General features: G+C 36.8%; 1 protein-coding gene across 1 annotated transcript in view; it reads left to right on the forward strand.

Annotated features, from left to right (window-relative positions):
- Nucleotides 1-21,439, forward strand: part of ARHGAP15 (Rho GTPase activating protein 15) — a 620,551-nt gene that overhangs the window by 382,382 nt on the left and 216,730 nt on the right. Inside the window, exon 10 of the mRNA XM_019735910.2 lies at nt 4,403-4,501. Within this exon, the coding sequence (XP_019591469.1) occupies nt 4,403-4,501 (99 nt within the window). The remainder of the gene's footprint in view (nt 1-4,402; nt 4,502-21,439) is intronic.

The following is a 21,439-nucleotide window of genomic DNA, read 5'->3' on the forward strand; positions in this document are numbered from 1 at the left end:
TGTCAACTCTGTTTTTTATTCTTCCAATGTAGCTTAGATCATCAAAAACCCAGACACTTGTTATCTTTATCAGTAAGCTATTGCTGCATAACAAACAAACAAAATCTTAGTGACATACAGCAAAAAATATTTATTTCTCATGTCTATGGGTCGGGCAGTTTAGGGCAAGCTTGACTGAACAGCTCTGCTTTAAGCTGTAGGTCTGACTGGACTTATCTCCTCATTCAGAGCTGCCTTCTGTTCTGTACCATATGCATTTATTAATATTTACCTTGGAGCCCAGACTGAAGGGGCAGCAGCTACCCAGGGGAGCTCTTGTCTTGGCCCTAGCAGAGAAGCAAGCAGGTGAGTAGAAGTCTGTAATGTGTCTTAAGGCCTCAGTCTAGAACTGTCACATTGTCATTCCTACTCACAATACATTGTCCAAAGCAAGTCTTATGGCCAAGCCCAACATCAGTGCAGTGGAGGAAACAAATGGCACCCGCTCTAGTGAGTTTCCCTACATAGTACCATGACAAAGGAGGTAAATATATAAATCTAATTAAGTGAAGACTAGAAAAATTGTGAACAATGATTAAATATGCCACACCTCTATCCTGATTCTGATCTTCATAACATCTTTCCTAGACAATCACATGTCCATTCTGCCACATGATTTGGGCCTGCCATGCGATTATGAACATTTTGGTTGCAGATGATAGACTATGCAGTTAAACATGACTTATATTATCTTATCTAACAAGAAGTCTAGAGAAAGTGTTTTAGGATTGGGCTGAAAGTTCAACAATGTCATTGAGAGCTCAGGTTTTTTGGTAACTGTTTCTTTTTCATCATGTTAATCTTTTGTTTGTATGCATGTTGCCTCATGGTGACAAGATTGCTGCAGTAGCTCCAAGCATCACATGATTGCACAGTGATGTTCAAAGAAGGAAGAAAAAAAGGAAGTGTATCTTCATACACCCCTCTCCTTTTATCAGGGAAAAAAATCTTCTCTTGTAGCTTCCCAAGTCCTTCCCCTCACCAGAACTCTCTGATCACTCAAAGCTATAAGGGATGCAGAAGCTAATAGAGAACATTTTCAGATTATGTGTTATGAGTTGACTCCAAAAACAAGAAAGAATTTGGCAGAGGAATAGCATATGTATAAGAAATCAATGGTGTCTGCACACTCTCGAATAATTTCACCTACCTGGCTTAATATTTAAGGCTCTTTATCACACAGTCTTTAACTCCCTTTAAAGCTTAATACGTTAAGATTTCTCTAAATAAGGAAGAGTGAATGTTGCCCTCAGCACCCCACAATCTCGCTATCATTCTTCCCATCACTGACGTGTCTGTTTACCTCTTCTTCATCTTCTCCAAATGCCCCTTTGTCCCTTCTCTTAGCTCTCCAATTTAAGTCTTACTTATTCTGGAAGATGTAGTTCTTCTTTCGGAAAGTCTTCCGTGGGTACTTCAGGCTGGTCCAATGCCCCTCCATGTGTTCCCAGTACATTTGTACTTCCTTGGTTACAGGATTTTTCATGACAAAATGTTTCTACTTGCTTATCTATATGCTCCCCTAACTAGACAAGAAACTTTTCTAGCATGGGGATTGGGTCTTGGTTATTATATTACTAATGTCTTTCCCAGCTCCTGACACAGAGCAGGCACTCAGGATTTTCTCTTGCAAATAGCTGAATGAATGGAAGAGTATGTGCCCTAGAATGCTTTCATCTCTATCTTTCTGTATCTACCTATCAAAAGAAAAAATAACTTTCTCCAGATTTTAATATACACTTCATTCAGGAACCTGTTTTCCTTGAATGACGCTCATCTCACAAACCTCTCCTACTCCCCACCACATGCAAACCGCATCTGAACTAAATGTCACAAAAACCTATAGGACACCTTTCTTAGCATTTAGTACCGTTTATGACACCTGCTATGTTCTATTTTGTATACTATTTGAATACTTTTATTAGCCCTTACTAGATGGTAAACTTCTTGATTTCTTTTTTACAATCTAATATGTCTACCTCATTGCTATAAAGATAGAAGATAATAAATGTTTGTGAAATTGATTTGAATTATCATTTTCATTAAGGGGATTTATACTTTATAGCAGTTCTTCCTGACTATAAATCTGGTCAATTTAAATTATTTGATTTGAAGTTCTGAGTTATTTTTCTTAATATTTATGTCATTCTTTCTTACAGTGTTGTCTCGCCATTTTTGAACACATCTTTGTTACTTGACCAAGTATTCAAAGCAAACACCCATGATTATTTCCCACTTTTCTACATGATGTTGATGGATGTCTTTTGAGCTTATCTTCTTTCCATCTCTTGGATGAAAAAAATATATACATTTCCATATTGGAGTTCATTATTATTAGTGCTTTAGCCTTAATTTCTTCCCTCCCTGCTGGATTGTCCCCAGTTCATCACTTTTTCTAAGAAATGGATGAAAATCTTGACTTCCTTGATATCTCACCACACTCCATTTTGCCTACCCGTCTGTGAAATGTATTATGTAGCATTCTGGTATGCTGCATTTTACATTTTTCTCCCCACTTTTGCTACAAATATTTTTTAAGGTTCATTGAGAATCTCCATTGATGATTCAGATGATGTTTTGCAGCCAATGATTCAATGAATGCTTACTGAATTTCTGGTACATGCCAAGCATTGTCTAGTTACTGGGGATCCAGCAATAAAAGAAATAGGTATAGTCCTTACTCTCCTGGATTTTTCATTCTAAGCAAGGGAAGCAAGTAATCGGTAAACACATCAGTCTAAGATGTCAGGTGGAGAGAAGTGCTCTAAGGGAAGTAAGGCAGGGAAGTGACATGGAGGTTCCTGCTAGCAGCGGTCACCATTTTTTTGTAAAGGTGGGTAGACTGGAAAGGCTACAATAATAAGATGCCATTTGATCGGAGATCTAGGGCAATAGAGTTGCATGCAGAGGAAATAGTAAGTGCAAAGTCCAGCAGCAGAAATACACTTGAAGTGGCCAAGGGTCAGCAATATGGATAGAGTGACTGCCGGGAAGGACGACGGGGAGAGAGGAGAGAGGAAGCAAATGAAGTCAAGTAATTGGTGGAAAGTCAGGTCATGTGCTGCCTTGGAAGTGATGACAGGGAATTGGATTTCATTCTGAGCAAGATGGGAAGCACTTGAAACTACTAAATATTTGTTTCATTATCAGTAATAAACATCTATGCTGTTTTTAAAAGTCCTGTAAAGGGATTGTGTTGTTGGTTGCACAACAGTCTGTACTTGACGCCACTGAACTGTACATGTAAAAATGGTTAAAATGGTAAATTTTATGTTATTCATATTTTACCACAATTTTTAAAACTCTGTGGGTGAGTCCTGTGGGCCAGAATCTGTGCAAAGTGCTGGTGACTATAAGAGCACACAGATGATTCCGGCACTCAGAATCTACTTTGAGAAAATATATTTCATATATTATAAATGTAAATACACAATGCAAGGTAGCATAAATCATGTTCTAAACAAGAGGGCTAGGCTAGGATTTCACTGAGTGTATTCTCGGAAACATTAGTCTAGAGGGATGTCCTTTGAAATAAAAGGATCTTACTCAAATAAGTGTGGGAAATACTACATCCTGCAGCTCCTCGTGGTGATTCCCAGGGCACATTGGCATATCACAAGCTCTAAAATAAACACACATGAAAGAAACCCATTTAACTTTGTTTAACCCAATGTTGCTAAACCATTTTGATCACAGGCCCTTTTTCCCATATCACCTATTACCATCCTGAGGAACTGGAATCCCAAAGAACCATGTTCCAGGAGACACAACATTGAGGCAGGGAGGAGAGAGTTTATGGAGAAAGTACCATCTGAGCCGAGCATTAAAGGAAACAGGTCACTTAGAGACAAGGAAGGGCATTTAAGGCAGGAGAAATGTTAAGGAATTCACTTCAAAGTTAGGTCTCCTCAAAACTTAACCTTGCCGGATATCACTGAGCTACAGAATGAATCTTCTAAACATACTGACAAAATCAAAATTTTGGCAATCGTTGGTAAATTTCTTCTAAATCACTCAAGATGTCAATTCATTAAAATTAATTATTTTGTAGAAGTTTCCTTAATTCCTTGTCATTATTTTATAGACAACAAAGTTAAGCCCAGAAAGACTAAAATTTACTCAGTCACCCCTGCCTAATTGAGGGCAGAGTGTTAGTTTTCTTTTTCTGGGGCTGGAGTCCTGTTCCATAAAGGAGGGAGTTATGGTCTTTGTATGTCTGCAATAGACACTTTGGAATTAAAGCAAAAAATCGATTCCTATGCAAGATGCAGATTTCATCATGCAGTGGATATGGAAACAGAATCAAATTAAAGAACAACGCAAGCTTGGATTTTAATGGAGCTCATCTTTGTTTCTTTTGCAGATCAAATTTTTGGCTCTCATCTGCACGCAGTGTGTGAACGTGAAAATTCCACCGTTCCGCGGTTCGTAAAGCAATGCATTGAAGCTGTCGAAAAAAGAGGTGGGTAACTGAATATGCAGTCATTTCTCCCCATTACTGCACCCCCTGCACAACCAATGCTGAAGTTAACAGCACCACTTGATTTGTCTGGAAAGCCAGGCAATTAAAACTTGACTTTTGTTAATCGGTTAAGAGGATCAAGTTTTTTATTAACTTCAGCTTGTTTTTACAATAGGGACATCAGTAATTCCCACTAATGTTCTTTTTTTAAATTTTTTTTTAATATTTTGTCTGTCTGACGTGTTGTTGATTCAATTGCAAACTTCTTGTTTTCAAGCCAGTGATAAAACATTCATAAAATATCAGCACTCACAGTGTTAGAACCCTCCTAGCATTCATGCTGGTAGATGTTGTGCCAGAACAATTTTTGGTAAGCCCCCAACTGAAGCAAATAGCATTTCTACTTGCAAACAGTGATATTCCATCTTCCATGTGTTTCTGTTCAGTCAGAATACGGCTAACTGGTTTTCCTGGAACAATTAACAGATGCACCTCCAGTGTTAAGATGACCTTTGATCCTTATATTTCAACATTCTGTTTTTCATCTGAAATTATTTCATCTTTCTGAGAGGAACAAAACAAAACCCAACTGACTCATCATTTCTATGCTAGTCTATCTGTGGGATGTTTTTCCTTCATACTATGACTTCATTCATTCAAGGTCATTTTCCCTGGAAGGTACACACAATAGATGCAGAATCTCAAAAAAAAAAAAAATGTATTGTATAAAAATATGAAGCTTCATCACCATCTGTTACAAGTTTACAACATATTCCCAGGATCTTGGGGGATATATATCATGTAAAAGATAGAGGTGTTTTCAGAAAAAGAATTGGTGAATCTATTCCCGGTTTCAGCTCCCAATCTCTTAAAACAATAGAACCAAGGGGAAAAAAATCTTTATCAAGTTATCTGCTAGGGAAAAGCTATTTTAATTCTCTCAGTGTTACCTGGCTTTATTATAGAAGCATAATAAAAATGGTCTGCAATTTCCAACTCCTGGAAATTCATACTTTAATTATACTGTAAGGACAGCCTTGGGATCCTACTATTCCCATATCAGTAGGGAATGGAGAATAACAAGAAGGGGACGAGTGGGTAGGGAAAGTGGATAAAGAGAGTGGCTTTGGAGAAAAGCATATCAACACATCAGAGAGAAGAGCTGAGAGTTCAGAGAGAAAGTAGAAAACAGTAAAAGCAGAATGAACATGAAGAGAGGTGCAGGTGAGGAAGGGAGTCAATTGGCGTTTAGAAAGAAATGTGTTTTTACTGCATGTTGCAATCTCATTTAATTTTATAAGTACATATTTGAGGAATAGATATTCTTTAATAAGTAGTTCAATCCAAAATGGATCACTGAAAATGTTATAATGTTATTATTGCCAATAGCTAAATTATCATTTTCAGGAAATCTTCATTCACTTGTACTCAGTACTGACTGTGTGAGCACTGTTATATTAGAGCAGAAATCCAAATAGGACTTCGGGGGAAGCTGTACGTAATAAGATGTGTGCACATATAAAAAAAGTGGCTCTTTACCTCTCTACTCATGTGCATACCCCAGGCACAATGAAAATTCTGCCAGATACAGCCTTGCGGTATACAGATACCGTAATATTGTAGAGTAGAAATGTCTATAAATAGAAACTGTATCTTTTGTTCATGGCATTTTTGTTGATATTTTTAATGAAATAAGACAATGTTTTCACCGACAGGAACAATCATATCTGGCACTATATTTCATTGTCCCAGTGTTTACTCTTAAATTGAATTTGTAGATCCAGTGCTAATTATACATACGATTATTAAAATAATTCCCAAGCATTTTAATGAAATTCAAAAACCGTAATTCCACAAAGAAATTGGTAATTCGAAGCACTTTGGCAGTGTCAGTTTAGAGGAACTTTATGGAAATGTTCAGTAAAATCTCAGAATCACTAGATAAACCTCTCACATCATTGCAAGATTTACAAGTGTGTACTTCTGATTATATTTTTCTAGGATCATTTTGTTGGATTAATATTTTTACATTTATACGCCAATTCTATTTACTCAAAGTGCTGTTTTTACTAAATTCTGGCATAAAGCACCTTAGGACAGAAATAATTTATGTGAATCTAAGTCCAATGTTTATGCAGGCTTCTGATGACATTTTATGCTGGGGTTGGTATTAGGAAGTAGCATAGAAAGGTGCCAAGTCTCTCGGCACGACTGGGACTCAGCATATCTGCAGCCCTCTTTCTAATGGCCAGATCCTCTTCCAGCCAAGACACTCAACTGCAGAGTCATGGGAAATGCTTATGGACCAGTTATGGGAAAGGCACATTTAATGAAAACTGTGTGTTTACTCTCACAGTCTTAGGGAAATGGCCTCAATACTCACTACAGCAGCACATTGACTGTCATAAAAAACTGTTTCCTTTTCTCTTTTTGTCTTAACAGTATTTCCCTGCCTTAAAAAAAAAAAAAAAATCACCTATAAGCTGTAGCTGTACTTTTTTAGTGCTCCTTACATGTTTGATTTCAAATAAAACAATATCAGGAAAGCAGATCTCAGCATTTATTCATTCAATCATCCACTCATCTATTCATTCATTCACTCATTCATTCATTCAGTTAGTTACTTGCACTTGGCAGAAAAAAACTGTTTACGATCCTATAGTCTCCCCAGGGAAATTCTACCCAGTGCTTGGCACAAGACAGATTCTTTATTCATCCCTGGTCAGATGGTATTGCATTTTAAATTTTGCATCTCTTGGACATGCCTAGAAGAAACTCTATTAGTGAGCCAAATGTAAACCAATTTAGCGAATAACTTGTTTAGTATGTTTCCTTATCTTGATTTGGTTTTCTTCATTCCTCTAAACCACCAGAGCATTCTCTTCCTCACCAACTGTTATAACTGGATAAAAGTCACTTTTGTGGTTTCTGACATTGACATTGCCTGCTTAGCCTAGAAAATATACACAAAACTTGGAGGACAAACTGTAAAGGAGTGTGATAGTATTTTTTTAAATATATATATATATATATATATATATAATTTTTCAATCACAGTTGACATAAAATATTATATTAATTTCAGGTATATAACACAGTGATTGGACATCCATATAACTTACAAAGTGATCACCCTGATAAATCTAGTACCCATCGGACACCGTACATATTATTACAATATTATTGACTATGTTCCTTATGCTGTACTCTACATCCCCATGAATACCGTGTAACTATCAATTTGTACCTCTCAACCCCCACACTCCTCACCCATCCCCCTAAACTTCTTCCCATCCAACAGCCACCAAAATATTCTCTGTAACTATGAGTCCATTTCTGTTTTGTTTATTTATTTTGTTCTTTAGATTCCCCATATAAGTGAAATCATATAGCATTTGTCTTTGTCGGTCTAACTTACTCCAGTCAACACAATACCCTCTAGGTCCAACCATGTTGTTGCAGATGGCAGGATTTCTTTCTTTTTATGGTTGAGTAATAGTCCATTGTGTATATGTACAGCCTCTTCTTTATCCATTTATCCACTGATTGCTTCCATATCTTGGCCATTGTAAATAATGCTATAATGAAAATATGGATGCACATATCCCTTCAAAGTAGTGTTTTAGGTTTCTTCGGATAAATACCAGGAAGTGGGATTACTAGGTTTTTCTTTGTCTCTTGCTATAGCTTTTATTGTGAAGTCTATTTTGTCTGGTATAAGTATTACTACCCCAACTTTTTTTGTTTGTTTCCATTATCATGAAGTATCTTTTTCCATCCTTTTACTTTCAGGCTATGTGTGTCTTTCAAGTGAGTCTTTGTAGGCAGCGTATATAAGGGATTTTTGTTTTCTTGTCCATTCAGCCACCCTGTGTCGGGGGGTCCCACATGCTCTTTGGGTGTGTCATCTTTGGAGGTGGCTTGATGGTGCTCTGGCAAGGTCTGGAATTGACAACTGGCTATGCGGTCTCCTGGGGCCTCCTGGTAGGCGCCCTGCCACAGGCCAAGTTCAGCCTAAGCCTGTGCCTTGCCCGAGGTCACTTGGCATGAACCACAAAGTAATCCGTAAAGGTCTCCCACTCACACTGGGTTTGGAGGTCCCTGGGAGAGGCCAAGCCATTAACCAAGGCTGTCTGCAACTGGTGCTGGGCTTGGGGCTTCTTAGCAAGAGGTATAGGGCATGCCAATGCCAGATGCTGCTTGTTTGGGATTTGTGAACCTTTCTGAGATTTTAGGAACATCTGCAGCCTGAGTCAAACAGGCCATTTGTATGGAAAAGCCACTGGAAGCAGCTTGGGTGGGTCTGCAAGTTGGGTGGGACTGGGTCTCAGAGAATCACCAGGACAAGGCAAATGGTGTCAGCCAGGTTGATGGAGACTCAAATATGGCAGCTGCCGAGTGAGGGGAGGGATCAACAAAGAAACAATGGCTTCCATCAGAATCTCAGTTTGGGAGAAAGGTTCCCCTCCAGCCTCCTGGAAGCCAGGAAACTCAATTCTTTCCACTATGTCACTGGCACCCCTCAAGCTGCTGCCCCAGCACTGGAACTAAGAGTGAAAGAGTCTGCCAGCAAGTAAGTCTATGTTCAGGCCCTTTAAGAGGAATGCCCAGGACTCCAGTTCTCCAGCCACCTTCCATCTCACTCAGTCACAATCTCCACTGGTTCTCACAGCCAGAAGATGTGGGAACCTCTCTCCCTGGCACTGGAACGCTGGACTGGGGAGCCTGGTGTGAGGCTAGGATGCCTCACTCCTCAGGGGGGATATTCCTCCTGATTTGTAACTGCCACATACACTGTGGGACCAGCCTGTTCCCTGTCTCCGTCCCTCCCACCAGTCTCCATGTGGCTTCTTCTGCATGTTCTTACTTGTATGACTTCTGTTAAGCTAGACTTCAGGTGATTGTCAAAGGTAGTGATTCTGTAGTTTAGTGGTAATTTTGATGTGGTCCTGACAGGAAGGAAGCAGAGCATTTACCTACTTCACCATCGTGACCTAGGTCCTCAGAAGTATGTTAGTCTTTAAAGTTCTTCCAAGTGGTTAATTCTCCCTTGACTTGCCTTAACAGTTGCAGAAATTGTATATGGGATATTGTAAGTCACCAATGAAAAACTCAATTTATGTTTCTTCTTCCAAAGCTATTTCTGTGAAAATATCAAATCAGCTAATGCTCAATCCATATAGTAAACTAACCAAAAGCATGAGGTCATCTGGCTTTTTTTTTTGGGGGGTGGGGTGCGCGGGAGTTGCGGTCTAGGGGAACAGCACTTAGAGGGAGGCACTGAGACATACAGGTGGTGTGTAGATCTAAGCAGTGAGAAATCCATTTTTCACTGTTTTATAAACTATTTTGTATAGCTTATAATCTCAAAAGTATATAGAAATTGCTTACTTAAAAATAGGGTCTCTTTATCTCTTAGAGACAAGAGCCTAGGAGACATGAACTGAAAAAAGCATATAGTCTAAACTGGTACAATTAGGATTAAGACCTTAACCCATAGTTATTGCTATCAAAGCATATAACTGACTACTCTTTGTGAAAGTCCATTATTTAGAAAGAGCCATGCACATTGTTTAATATGGGTTGAATGAACAGCCACTAAGTGTTTGTTGCATTTGTGCAACAAGTAGCTATTTAGTACCTCCTATGTGTCATTCTTTATACTACCAGCTGAGAATATAGAGGAGATATACATCAAACACACACACACACACACACACACAAACACACACACACATAAACTATGATAAGTGCTATGAAAGAAAAAAAGAGGTACTCGAAAAGACGATAACCACTACAATTTTAAAAAGTACGGGAAGTTTGCTTAAAAATGACATAAAAGGGAATGAGGGAAACGGGGAGATGTTCGTCAAATGGTATAAAGTGGCAGTTACGTAGTGTGATAAGTTTAGGATCTAATGTACAGCATAATGACTCTAGTCAATACTGTGTTGAATACTGGAAATATATTAAGAGAGTAGATTATAGGTGCTCTCATCACACAATAATATGGTAGCTATGTGAAAAGATGATGTGTTAATTACCTTGACTATAGTAATCATATCAAATCATCATGTTGTACACTTTAAATATACACAATTTTATTTAAAAATCTTTTAAAGGACATATGAAATACTGAATAATACACACATACTTGTCTGTTTTTTGCCTCCTGTTAAGACCAGGAGAAGTTTAATTTGGCCTATTTCCCAGATTATTTTCTTGACACACTGTAACAATGCCATATAAGGAGTCACCTGGTGTGAGATAACCAAAAAGACATCCCTTACATGGTAAACCAATCCTTTTTCTACCCAACAACATCAGCCATTGCATAAGACTTCTTTTATATAATAATGGAGTTAACTAAATGAATAAGCATATTTCTACCATAAATGTATTTTTTATGCATCCAGTATATTTTTTGTGAGGGAATGGGACTGGTTTAAAAAAAAAAAAAAAAAAAAAAGATTTGATTTCGTTTGGATGGACACTCATCCTTTTAAATATGGTTTAACAACTTATTCTTCTTCCATGATTCTCAGTTCTGGTTAATATGCCCCCAAACTATTTAACAACATTAAAAGGATACCTAGAGATCTTAACACTACTGAACCGTATACTTTAAAATGGTTAAGAGAGCATATTTTTATGTTTTTTTAATCACAATTACAAAAAAATGATACCAAGTTTTTCAAATTTGAAGATTCCAGCTATAAATTACTTTGTCTAATTCCTCAGCAGATGCTCATCAACAAGTTTGTCCTGTTTCTTTTTTCTGGAACACAAAATACTATGACAAGAACGATATACAAACTTACATATTTGACTTGGTGCCTAAAAGCCACCCTGGGATCCATAACCTTGCTTAAAGATTTAAGAAAGACCTTTAGTCTACTTCTGAGAAGGTCCTTAGCCTCAAAAACTTTATCTCTCAACTTGACTTCTTAGCAGCTGTTATATTTTTTTGCTGTCGTTTGTTTGACAGGATCCAGTTATAGGTTCCGATGTCTGTTTAAAGAAACAAGGAGGCTGTTGGCTTTAAAATTCCCTCATTGCTTGTGTGATCAGCATTTTCCCAGGCTTTTCTACATAGTTTGCCAAGCAAAGGGACTGACCTTTTGTAGCAAACACTTTTTCATTTCAAAATGCTCACTTTGATTTTTGTCCCATTTTATGCTCATTCCAAACTGTTTACAACCCACTAAAAATGACTGTGAATTATATGTTTGTGTAATGGATTCCTTTTGTGGTCGGAGTGGAATGTTTACTTTGAACAATTAGTTATCTTTGGGTAGATTATAGCAACTTGGAAAAAGAATGGCTAAAATTATTATTATACCTTAACTGTTTCTTTTTGGTAATTCCTCTGCTGTTACATGAAGTTTGAGAGAATGTCACATTAACCAGCCCATGACATTATAAATTAAATCTATTTCTTTAACTGTGTGAATATTTATTTGGAAATATTTGTTAATATTGTATGAAGGCATGGTTATACACCTACTCAGGAATATGCTTATCTAACTCATAAAAATTCACAATATGGAATCTACATAAATACATAGATATTTATGTGTGTGTCTTGAATTTTATAATAGATACGCATGCATTATTGCATGTATGCATGCACATATATGCATTATTACATAAATAACAGGCATGATTATAGTATAGCTATTATGCCAAGAGATAGCAAGCATTATATTTGTTAATACAATTTTCCTCATACTGAAGTCAGTGCACCAGTCTGCCTTTTGAGATCCTATGAAGTATGCACTTGCAACAGTTAAACTTTACATAGTCTTTTCCCATTGCCTGAGAATCCAGGCCCCTCAAGCGCAGATTGTATTGCCTTCACTAGACAAGCTCTGCTCTCAGTTCTGCTAATTTTGTACTGTTCATTCTTTCCCACTTTGGGATAATCTATTATAGTTGGATCCAGGCACGCACTAAAGGCTGATACTTCCATGAAGAATGTGCAATTTGTACTGTTTAGTTTGTGACGAGATTCTTGAAAACTTTTATGATTCTATCTTGTTCCAGAGAGACTTCTGCTTGCTAGTTTTATAAGCAGTGGGGGGGGGGGGAGTCACAAAAACAAAACAAACTGATAAAAATTACATGCTCAAAAAAAAGGAAAAAATCAAGAGTTCAAGATAAGCACTTTTTCTTTTTCCCCAGAGAATATCTGTGGACTGAACAAAAATGTTTCTGAGGACGCTGACCTACGTGTTGCTATTTTTTGGTTGTTTTAAGTGCTTGCATTTCATGCCTAAACTTAGGCATCCCCATGCATTTACAATAGAGATGACCCTCAAAGAAGCTCAGCAAAAGACTGCAGCAAATGTTCCTTAGTTTTTACCTCTGAGTTAAAATTAAATCTAGTTTAGTGTTTTGGTGTTTTGTGTTTTGCTTGGTTTGGTTTGGTTTTAATGCAAGCCCAGCGACAGCACCTTCCTGACAGCAGTGGTGTTGTACTGGGTCCAAGTTGGAATTGGCTCTTTGGGGTAGTCCTGCTGAGGCCTCTGTGTCTGTAAGAAAGCCACATTCAGGGCTAGAGGGGAAGACAAAATCAAAAAAGAGTAAACAGGAAACAGCCAGCAAGAATATAAAAGAGAAACTAGAAAAAAGACAACCCAAAGAAATCAGAGATGACAAGGTAGAGAGAGAGAAAAAAGCTGTGTTTTGCAATTAAGAAAACAAATGGAGATAAAAGGGCACACTTGTGAGGTCTGTAATGAAGAGAAGACAGGCGACTGAGCCAGTTTTTGTCTCTGCTGTCGTTACCTGATACCTGCTTCTCTGTTCCAGAGAAATTTACTCTTATTCAAGAAAATGCTTGTAAGTTCAATCTCGCCATGAATGGTAAGCTTACACTGAATGTTCACAAATTCTGTGTTTTGATGTAGTTAGTAATTAATTCCCTGTACTTATTTGTGACATTTAGTGGAGTTTATCTACATCTAGCAATACACAACAGTCTTATTCTCAAAAGGAGAGCTTAAACATTACAACAGTTAATATAGAAATGAATGTGCAATTCAACAACCGGAAAGGCTATCTAACGTATCCAGCACTGTGTCTCTGGTCAAATCAGTCTGCGGATATTCCCACACTTTCGAGTCCAGAATGCATACGAGTAAATAATGTCTCTTCCCAGATAAATCCTGAGTCTAATTTCCAACCTCCATCCCCACTACCACCCCCATTCTAAAGTTTAGGTTCTTTACATACTTTTCCCTTGGAGTCAGTTGGAAAGAAACAGAGCCAAAACTAATACCCTAGGCAAATAGCCTCTTATTGTGGATAGAGGATGTAAGTAATGCAACACCTCAACATGTCGAGCTGCAGTCCTCTAAAATATGCTATCGTGGTGTCACGTACATGATGGGAGTTCTAGGTCTGGGAGTTTTTTTGTTATAAACCCCTATATTCAGAAGTTAATCGTTCAACCATAAAAATAATCTTGGCTGAAAGTTAGCAGGGTATTTCAGCCTGGAAGCAAATGTATACATTTTTTTTTTCAATCACATGCATTTGCAAAGCTTTCAGATTTTCAAAAAACAGGAGAAAAAATTAGAATAGTAGTAATAATAATAATAATAATGATAAGGCAGTCAGATTTTCAGATATTTGTTCCAAAATGGATTTGTAGTTTTTAAATATAATTTTTTGTTCTTATTGCATAATGTGAACCAATCGATTAAAATAAAATAAATTATCAAAACTTTCACAAGAGTGTCACTCCATTTTGTGAAATAATGTATTGTTTATTGGTTAAACAGAATCTAGACATTCTGTTATCACAGACATTTCCCTAGAGCTTAACAATTATGAAAATTAAGAGATTTTTAAGTAATACAGGAAACTATGGATGAGACCAAAATATTATACTCTTTTGTAGGTTTCCTAATGAATAATATTCCCTTTTAAAATGGGGAAAAATGGAATATTCACACTTTCAAATGAAGCGTGTCCAACTTAAGTATTAATCATTAATCTACATACGTATATAGTAAAAAGACATCTAGATTCCAGGAGAAGTAGTTGTATTGGTCTGTATAATTGAACATGGCATGTTTTCCTCTACAGGATATTTTAGAGTAATTTACTCATCTCCTTAAAAGGTTCTTGTCTTGGGGATTATTCTAAATTCTGTGAGTGTTTATCTTACAGTTTAACAGGCTGTCCAGTTAGAAGTGTTTTTCTTGGGATCAAAATAATATTACTTTGCTAGTTTTATCTCTTTTTGCCCAATTTTATACTTTGCCAGCCACCTCCTATTTTCAGTTCAGAAAAAAAAAAAAAAAAAAAAAAAAAGCATGCAATCAAAAATATCAAGGGCAAGACACTTTAAGAAGAAGGATTAACTGCAAAACCAGAATACCTCTGAAATGATACTGCTGGAAGAGTTCAGGAAGTTATGGTAGACTGTAGACCCAAAATGTAAAATCACACTCATTTTAAGGAAATATGAATGTCCTGAGATTTGAGGTGAAAGCACAGTTTATAGAAGAAAAATATTTAAAATATTACCTTCAGTGCATTGTGTACTCTTTCATATAGGGAAGATGGATTTATTTTTCTCTCTTAACTTAGTGTCCAGCACATAATTCTCAATAAATGATAAATAAATGGATACATTATATTCAACATTGCTTAAATCTTCATTGGAAAGTTGCATACCATTGCTACATCTGCACATAGTTGACACTAAAAAGATCAATGACAACGGTTGTTGGTGGAAGACTGCTGAATGATGTACAGAGAATAACGTGGTTTGCAAATCTGCTTTTTAAAATTTTAAACCATTTCTGATGACAGTATATTATATTGTTGTAAACCTGAAAGCTTTCCAAATGCATGTGATATCATTCTTTTCCATTTATGTCCAGCTATGCTAAAGATTTGAAGTTATGTTTCCTTACAGATTGTGTGCTCATCAATTTTTGGATATTATATTTAAGTTCACCGTCCAGCCTCTGAAAGAATATCTATTGTCTACTCATTTTCATCAGAGGAAGTCATATTCTATTAAGCATTGTTTCATCACCAGTAGCCGGCTGTTTCTGATCAAGTAATTTAATGGCAACTGTGACTTGTAAGTGACATGCCTGAGAATGGTCAGACATAGGCTCAGGTCCCATAACCACACAGAAAGTTGACTAACATATCTTTAATTCGTACTTTGAATACCATGTTGATGTTGTTCTGTTAGCATCTCACCTCCTTGATTCAGTGTTTCTTTTCTATGGAAATCTCAGGACATTTTTATTTTAATGATAATTTTTTAGTTGAAAGAGTCTGTCAAAGAATTTCAAAGAAGAAATATATAGTCAATTGCATAGACCTATCAATTTGAAGCTAATGAGGACAGGATACTAATATTCTACCTTCTGGCATGATTTTGCTATTGGATATTGATTTCATTTTTCTCCGAATTTATTTCACAGCAGAAAAAAAGTTAAGCTCTGCTGATGCCATCAAAAGCTCTATTACAACTGAATACGCCAGTGTCATTAAAACGGACTATTATCTTTCTTGTTTTAAAAATGAGGCTCTTCTTATTATGTTGTACATTTTTGACAGTTTGAGCTAACTTAACTCTTTCGCCTCCCTACAGCATAGTGGAACACCTAACAGACGGTATTGCAATCACTGTAGCAAGCTTTCTTTAATTTTGTCTTGAAGGCAGGCAGTTGGCATGTATTTGAAATTGCATAGCGTAATATCAAAGTCTATACACTCAGCCTAAAGTTTGACAGCATATGAAACTTGCATTTCCTCTGGATCTAATTCTTGACTCTGATATTTCATGCTACTCATTCTCTCAGTGTAAGCACAATCATGCCTAAAGCCTCAGTGATTCTTTCAATGATGGCAAAGCTCCTATATGAGAAGGACTCTTCAAGCTATTTCCTACACTCAGACCTGAGGTGTAGAAACAACACTTCTTGAATTTTCCTCTGTCATCACAAATTCAACTTTACAAACTGAGCTTTCTCCAACAAACCTGTTCTTCCTCCTTTATTCTTTAGCTCAGTCAATGGCATCATGACCTATTTACCCCACTACCCTAAAAAGAAATATGTTGGACAGCTTAGATTCTTTTCTCGCATTACACACTATATCATTTACTAAGTCTAATTATCTGTAATTTCTTACTATCTCTTAAATTTGATTCTTCCTTTCACCTGCTAAATCTTGATCGGGCTCCCATAATTTCTTTTGAGGTAAACCTCCTAATTGATAGCACTGCCTTGGTTTTCATTCCTGCCCAGGCTACCCTTCTCAATGCTGCAGTTATTTCTCTTAAATACAAATAGAGTTGTGTTAGTCCTTCTTAGAACCCTCCAATGGTTCTTCACCATCAGGATAAACACAATTCCGCACGAATCATTTCCATTAAAAAGGTTAAGAATATGACCTCTGCCCAGTGTCTAGCTTCATGTCCTCCTAAGTTGCTTCCTACACTCCAAGAATATTAACTACATGAAAATTTCCAAAGGCTGATATTCCATCCATGGGCTATTCCTTCTCACAGATTCTCTCCCTGTCTATCTACTTGCCAAATTCATATTCATCCTCTTGTGCATAGCATAGAATATTCTCTGACTGATATCCTCAAGCACCTTTCCAAGGTCTCTTGAATATTATTAGAGTTCCCTCCACAGTGTTTCAATAACAACTTTGCTTTCTCTAATATAGCACTCATTGCATGAGACTGTAATGGCTGGTCTCATGACCTGTTTCTCCGTCTAGAATGTGAGTCCTTACATCTAGGGATTGTGTCCAGTCTGTCTGTGCCTCCACAGTGCTTAGCACGTCCATGCTGGCATATGGTCGGAGCTCAATTCATGATAACTAATATGAATAGATGGATATTATCCAAGATTTCTTTTTATCCATCCATCCATGAATCCATCCTTAGAGAATCAAATCCTATATACTGACGATTCATTGAACAGCTAGAAGAGATAGTGATTATACGGCTCTTTAAACATAATTTGACATCACGTTATCCAGAAGGTAGAGTAACAACTTAAAAGTGAAAGTAAGTTTGGGGGGGTGCAGTGTATGGTATGTATCTACATCTACATAAATACCACATTAGCAATAGCCTATAATAGTATCAGACAGGACAAAAAAGAGCAATGCCTGGCGTTCAGTACAGGTTTCAGACGAAACCTGCTTCCTCACCCTTAATAGGGAGAAAATCTCTCAACAAATAGTGTTAAATTGTTTCATAAACCTGAGGAACTCAACTAACTAAAGTCAAATTTGCTGCTTTCGAGATCTACCAGTATCATAAGAATAAGACTATTGTCTTTCTAGTTCAAAAAATTAATTTCTTTTATATATAAACCTCCAGGCATTGTGCCTGCTTCCCTGTAAGTATGTGTATAATTTTTCCCTTTTTCACTGCCTAGGTCTCTTTCACCATCACCACTTTCCAGCATCTACCATCCCCTGAATAGCCATGTTTCTGATTATCTTTTCCCAAATGTATTAGCTTGCATTATTTAAGGCTGAATCTCATTTTATTATTTCCTGCTCGTATTTCTAAGCTCCTTAAGTCCATTTGTATGATTCTTTTGTCTTCACAGATGTCCACAGTTCCTCCCAATTTAGTATCATCAGCAAATTTAATTAATGCTGTTTACCTCTCCTTCTAATGAAACCAGTCCCTTGTTTCATTTCATCATACAAAGTAAAAATGTATTGGCAGTAAAACAGTCCAAAGAAATGTTCCCTCATTGTAGGAGGGGAAGTTAAGGATACAGCAAAGAACCATGTGGTGAGGAGTGGACAGGGCAGCAGGGTGGTGAGCTAGTTTGCTGTTGCCCTAAAGCAAAACCTTTTTCACAGCAACCAGACTTTAGCAGATTGCCTGCATTGGTACTGGGGTGTGTGTGTGTGTGTGTGTGTGTGTGTGTGTGTGTACATGCATACACGCACATGTGTTCTGTAAGATAGCTATATTACCCTGAGGACTTTTCACTTAAGATCTATTTACTGATATATGAAAAGCATATTTAAATCTATAAATACAAGTACAAATGTAAGGTAATAACATTCAAACTATAGGGTAACTGCAAACTAGATATGGATACACACATCTGTATATATACCAGTTCACAATCATTTACAGTGAAGTTTTTCTGACATTCACTACTGTCTAAATGTTTATCTCAGTCCTTAACTTGATAACTATTTTAAATCCTAATTATCCTTTGGGTGTAAATAAAATTCCTTATAAATAATAAATTTATAGACTATGATAAGAAAACAATTTTTAGATGTATCCAATGACAAATGTCAGTAAAAAAGTATTTTAACCTCTAGAATTAATAAACTGGAGAATTGAATTTGATGACTGAAAGAGATCTTGCTTATTAACTTCAAGGTAGGCAAGTGTATGCTCAAAAATTGCATCATTAGTCTTTGAAGGTATAGTCATAAATATATGGGGTGATTTATGTAAAGAAAACAAAGATGGTATTTATTAAGTACCCACTGTGTGCCATAGATAATGCTTGTGCTTTCTAACATGAGTCAACAGTATAGATTTAAAGCGTACCTTAATTACTGTCTAATACTCCATAGACTGTATCTCTAATGCCAGTAAAATCTTGTAAACATTTGCCACATTGCATATGAAGAGTCACTCTTCAGAATGTGAATGGATTAGTATAAATCCATTGATTCCACAGGAAAAAAATACTTTCAAGGTTATGCTTTGATTAGGACAGACTGATGGCAGAGCCAATATCTCTATTGTTAGATACAGACAATAGTGCATGTTCACTGTGTTGAAATGAAGACTGAGGTATGCTTTACATATAATACAAAGTCACCAAAGATGGCATTACAGTGGATGGTGTTAATAAAATAGTGACTGGGAATATTGTTAAGTAGTCACAGCCTTGTATTGTTTTTCTAGTGAGAAAAATCTGATACATAATGCATTCTTATGGGAGAATTTTCTCAGATGCCAAGACTTTACAGGCATAACTTCTACAAGCTTTAAAGGGAATTTCTTGCCAGCACCTGTTACAGTATAGAGTTCTTACTTTTCACACATAATCCAAGACTGGCTAGGAACACTGACTTAGAAAAACTTATATGGTGAAAGCTTCTTGTAATGTTTCCTCATGTATAGTGTTCATCTTTTAATCTTTGGTCTGATATACGTATCTCCATGTTTTCTACTCAAATTTCCCCCCACCGGGAAGACTTCTTTTCACAAGCTTTTTATGTGTAGGAGCAGATAAAACACTTTTTCTTATTAGACCTATTAGAGGAAAAGATACATAAGGTATGTAATACATAAGGTATTAGGCTAAAAACTGAGTTAATGCTAGAAATCAGCTCTTATTAACTGAAAAGAGTTCTAGAGTATAGATTCTTGAGGCGCCAACAGAAACAATTAGAGTACGATGTGCAAAACACTATAGCCAGTGACTCTAAAACAAGGATCCCAGGTCAAACTAATATAGTTTGGCTATATTCCCCATATTTTTACAGACTAAAATATAGGAAATTTCAATATTAAAAATAATATTGCATTTAACCCCATGGATAAATCAGTTGGGTAATATTTTGTGCAGAGGAGAAAGAGTTAAAAGAATCCTTAAAATTCCATATTGTTAGCAAAGTTACATAGATTTCAGGTGTACAATTTTGTAATACATAAACTATCTAACAATTGTCACCCCAATAAACTGTAATTTAAAAAATTCCATATTTTTTATTAACTCCCACAAATTCTTATTAGCAAAACAAAACCAAAACCAAAAAGGTTACAGTGCCTCTGCTTAACTGAAAGTGTTGGGGATTTCACAGGAACACTATTTTATAGCCACCACCTACCTCCCTTTTCAAGGTGTTTGAAGTCTACTCTTGTCTGCCTTTTCTAATGTACATGGCATATACAAATGAAAACAGACTGTCATACTCACAGTCCTGGGTATCTTGTTGCCTTTGCCGTGTTGGACAGGGTGGTGTGCAGGGGGAATGCTCTTCACTTGTTGAACATTCTTAAATAGTAAAATTTTTGTTCTGTATTTATCACAGGAGTTTATAAGTAACATTGGTAGGTAACAGAGTTAACGCTGGAAAGAGTTGAAAGCCTGAAACCATGAGAAGACAATTACAAACCTATTAGTGAAATTTCTCATGGGGCAAAAGATGGGGTCTGAACAAGACAGATCATGACATATTTGGGGTACCCATTTACCGCCTTCCTTTTTTTAGTTTGCTAGATGGTCACTTTCATACACAACGTCCCATTGAGCACCATGTCTGACCTTTAATACCTTCCCCCTGGCAAACATGCCTCAGGAGTATCATTTATACCTTAAACTGAAGGTCAGATACTCTTATAACTCTCCTGAGTATTAACTTGAATACAGTTGTTTAAAAAGGTATCAATAATTTATCATTAAATGGCTTTGTGTCCTGTTAGAATATTTTCAAGTACCATGGGAGAAAGGGCTTCGTTATGTTTTGTTTTGTTTTGTTTGATAAGGCAAAAAGTGGAAAGGGGTGTGCCACTGACACCTCTAAAAGCATGCTGTGTTCCCGAGCTTACTACCATCCTCTTCTCTAGGAGTTTGCTGGTAACATATAGCTCTCAACTTGGAAAAAATAAAGTTATTGTTTTCTTTTGATACCCCAGACAATCAATTAACAGAAATGCATTTGTTTCGAGCTATAATCTTGGCTAAGTTAATAGTCTTAAGGTGTATTTGAAAACTTGAAAGCAGGTTGGGAATCTTGACCACCATTCAGGTCCACGTGTCTCCAGCTAAGAAGGCTGGTGAGCCTTAGGCTGAGTTACTGGGGATACTTAAGGCCACGAGAGGGAGGAGAGGGGTCAGATGGAGCCAGTGGTCTTATACCAGCAGCTCCACATGCAGGGCAGGTACAGAA

This window comes from Rhinolophus sinicus, linkage group LG01, assembly GCF_036562045.2.
Source record: "Rhinolophus sinicus isolate RSC01 linkage group LG01, ASM3656204v1, whole genome shotgun sequence".
Lineage (NCBI taxonomy): Eukaryota > Metazoa > Chordata > Mammalia > Chiroptera > Rhinolophidae > Rhinolophus > Rhinolophus sinicus.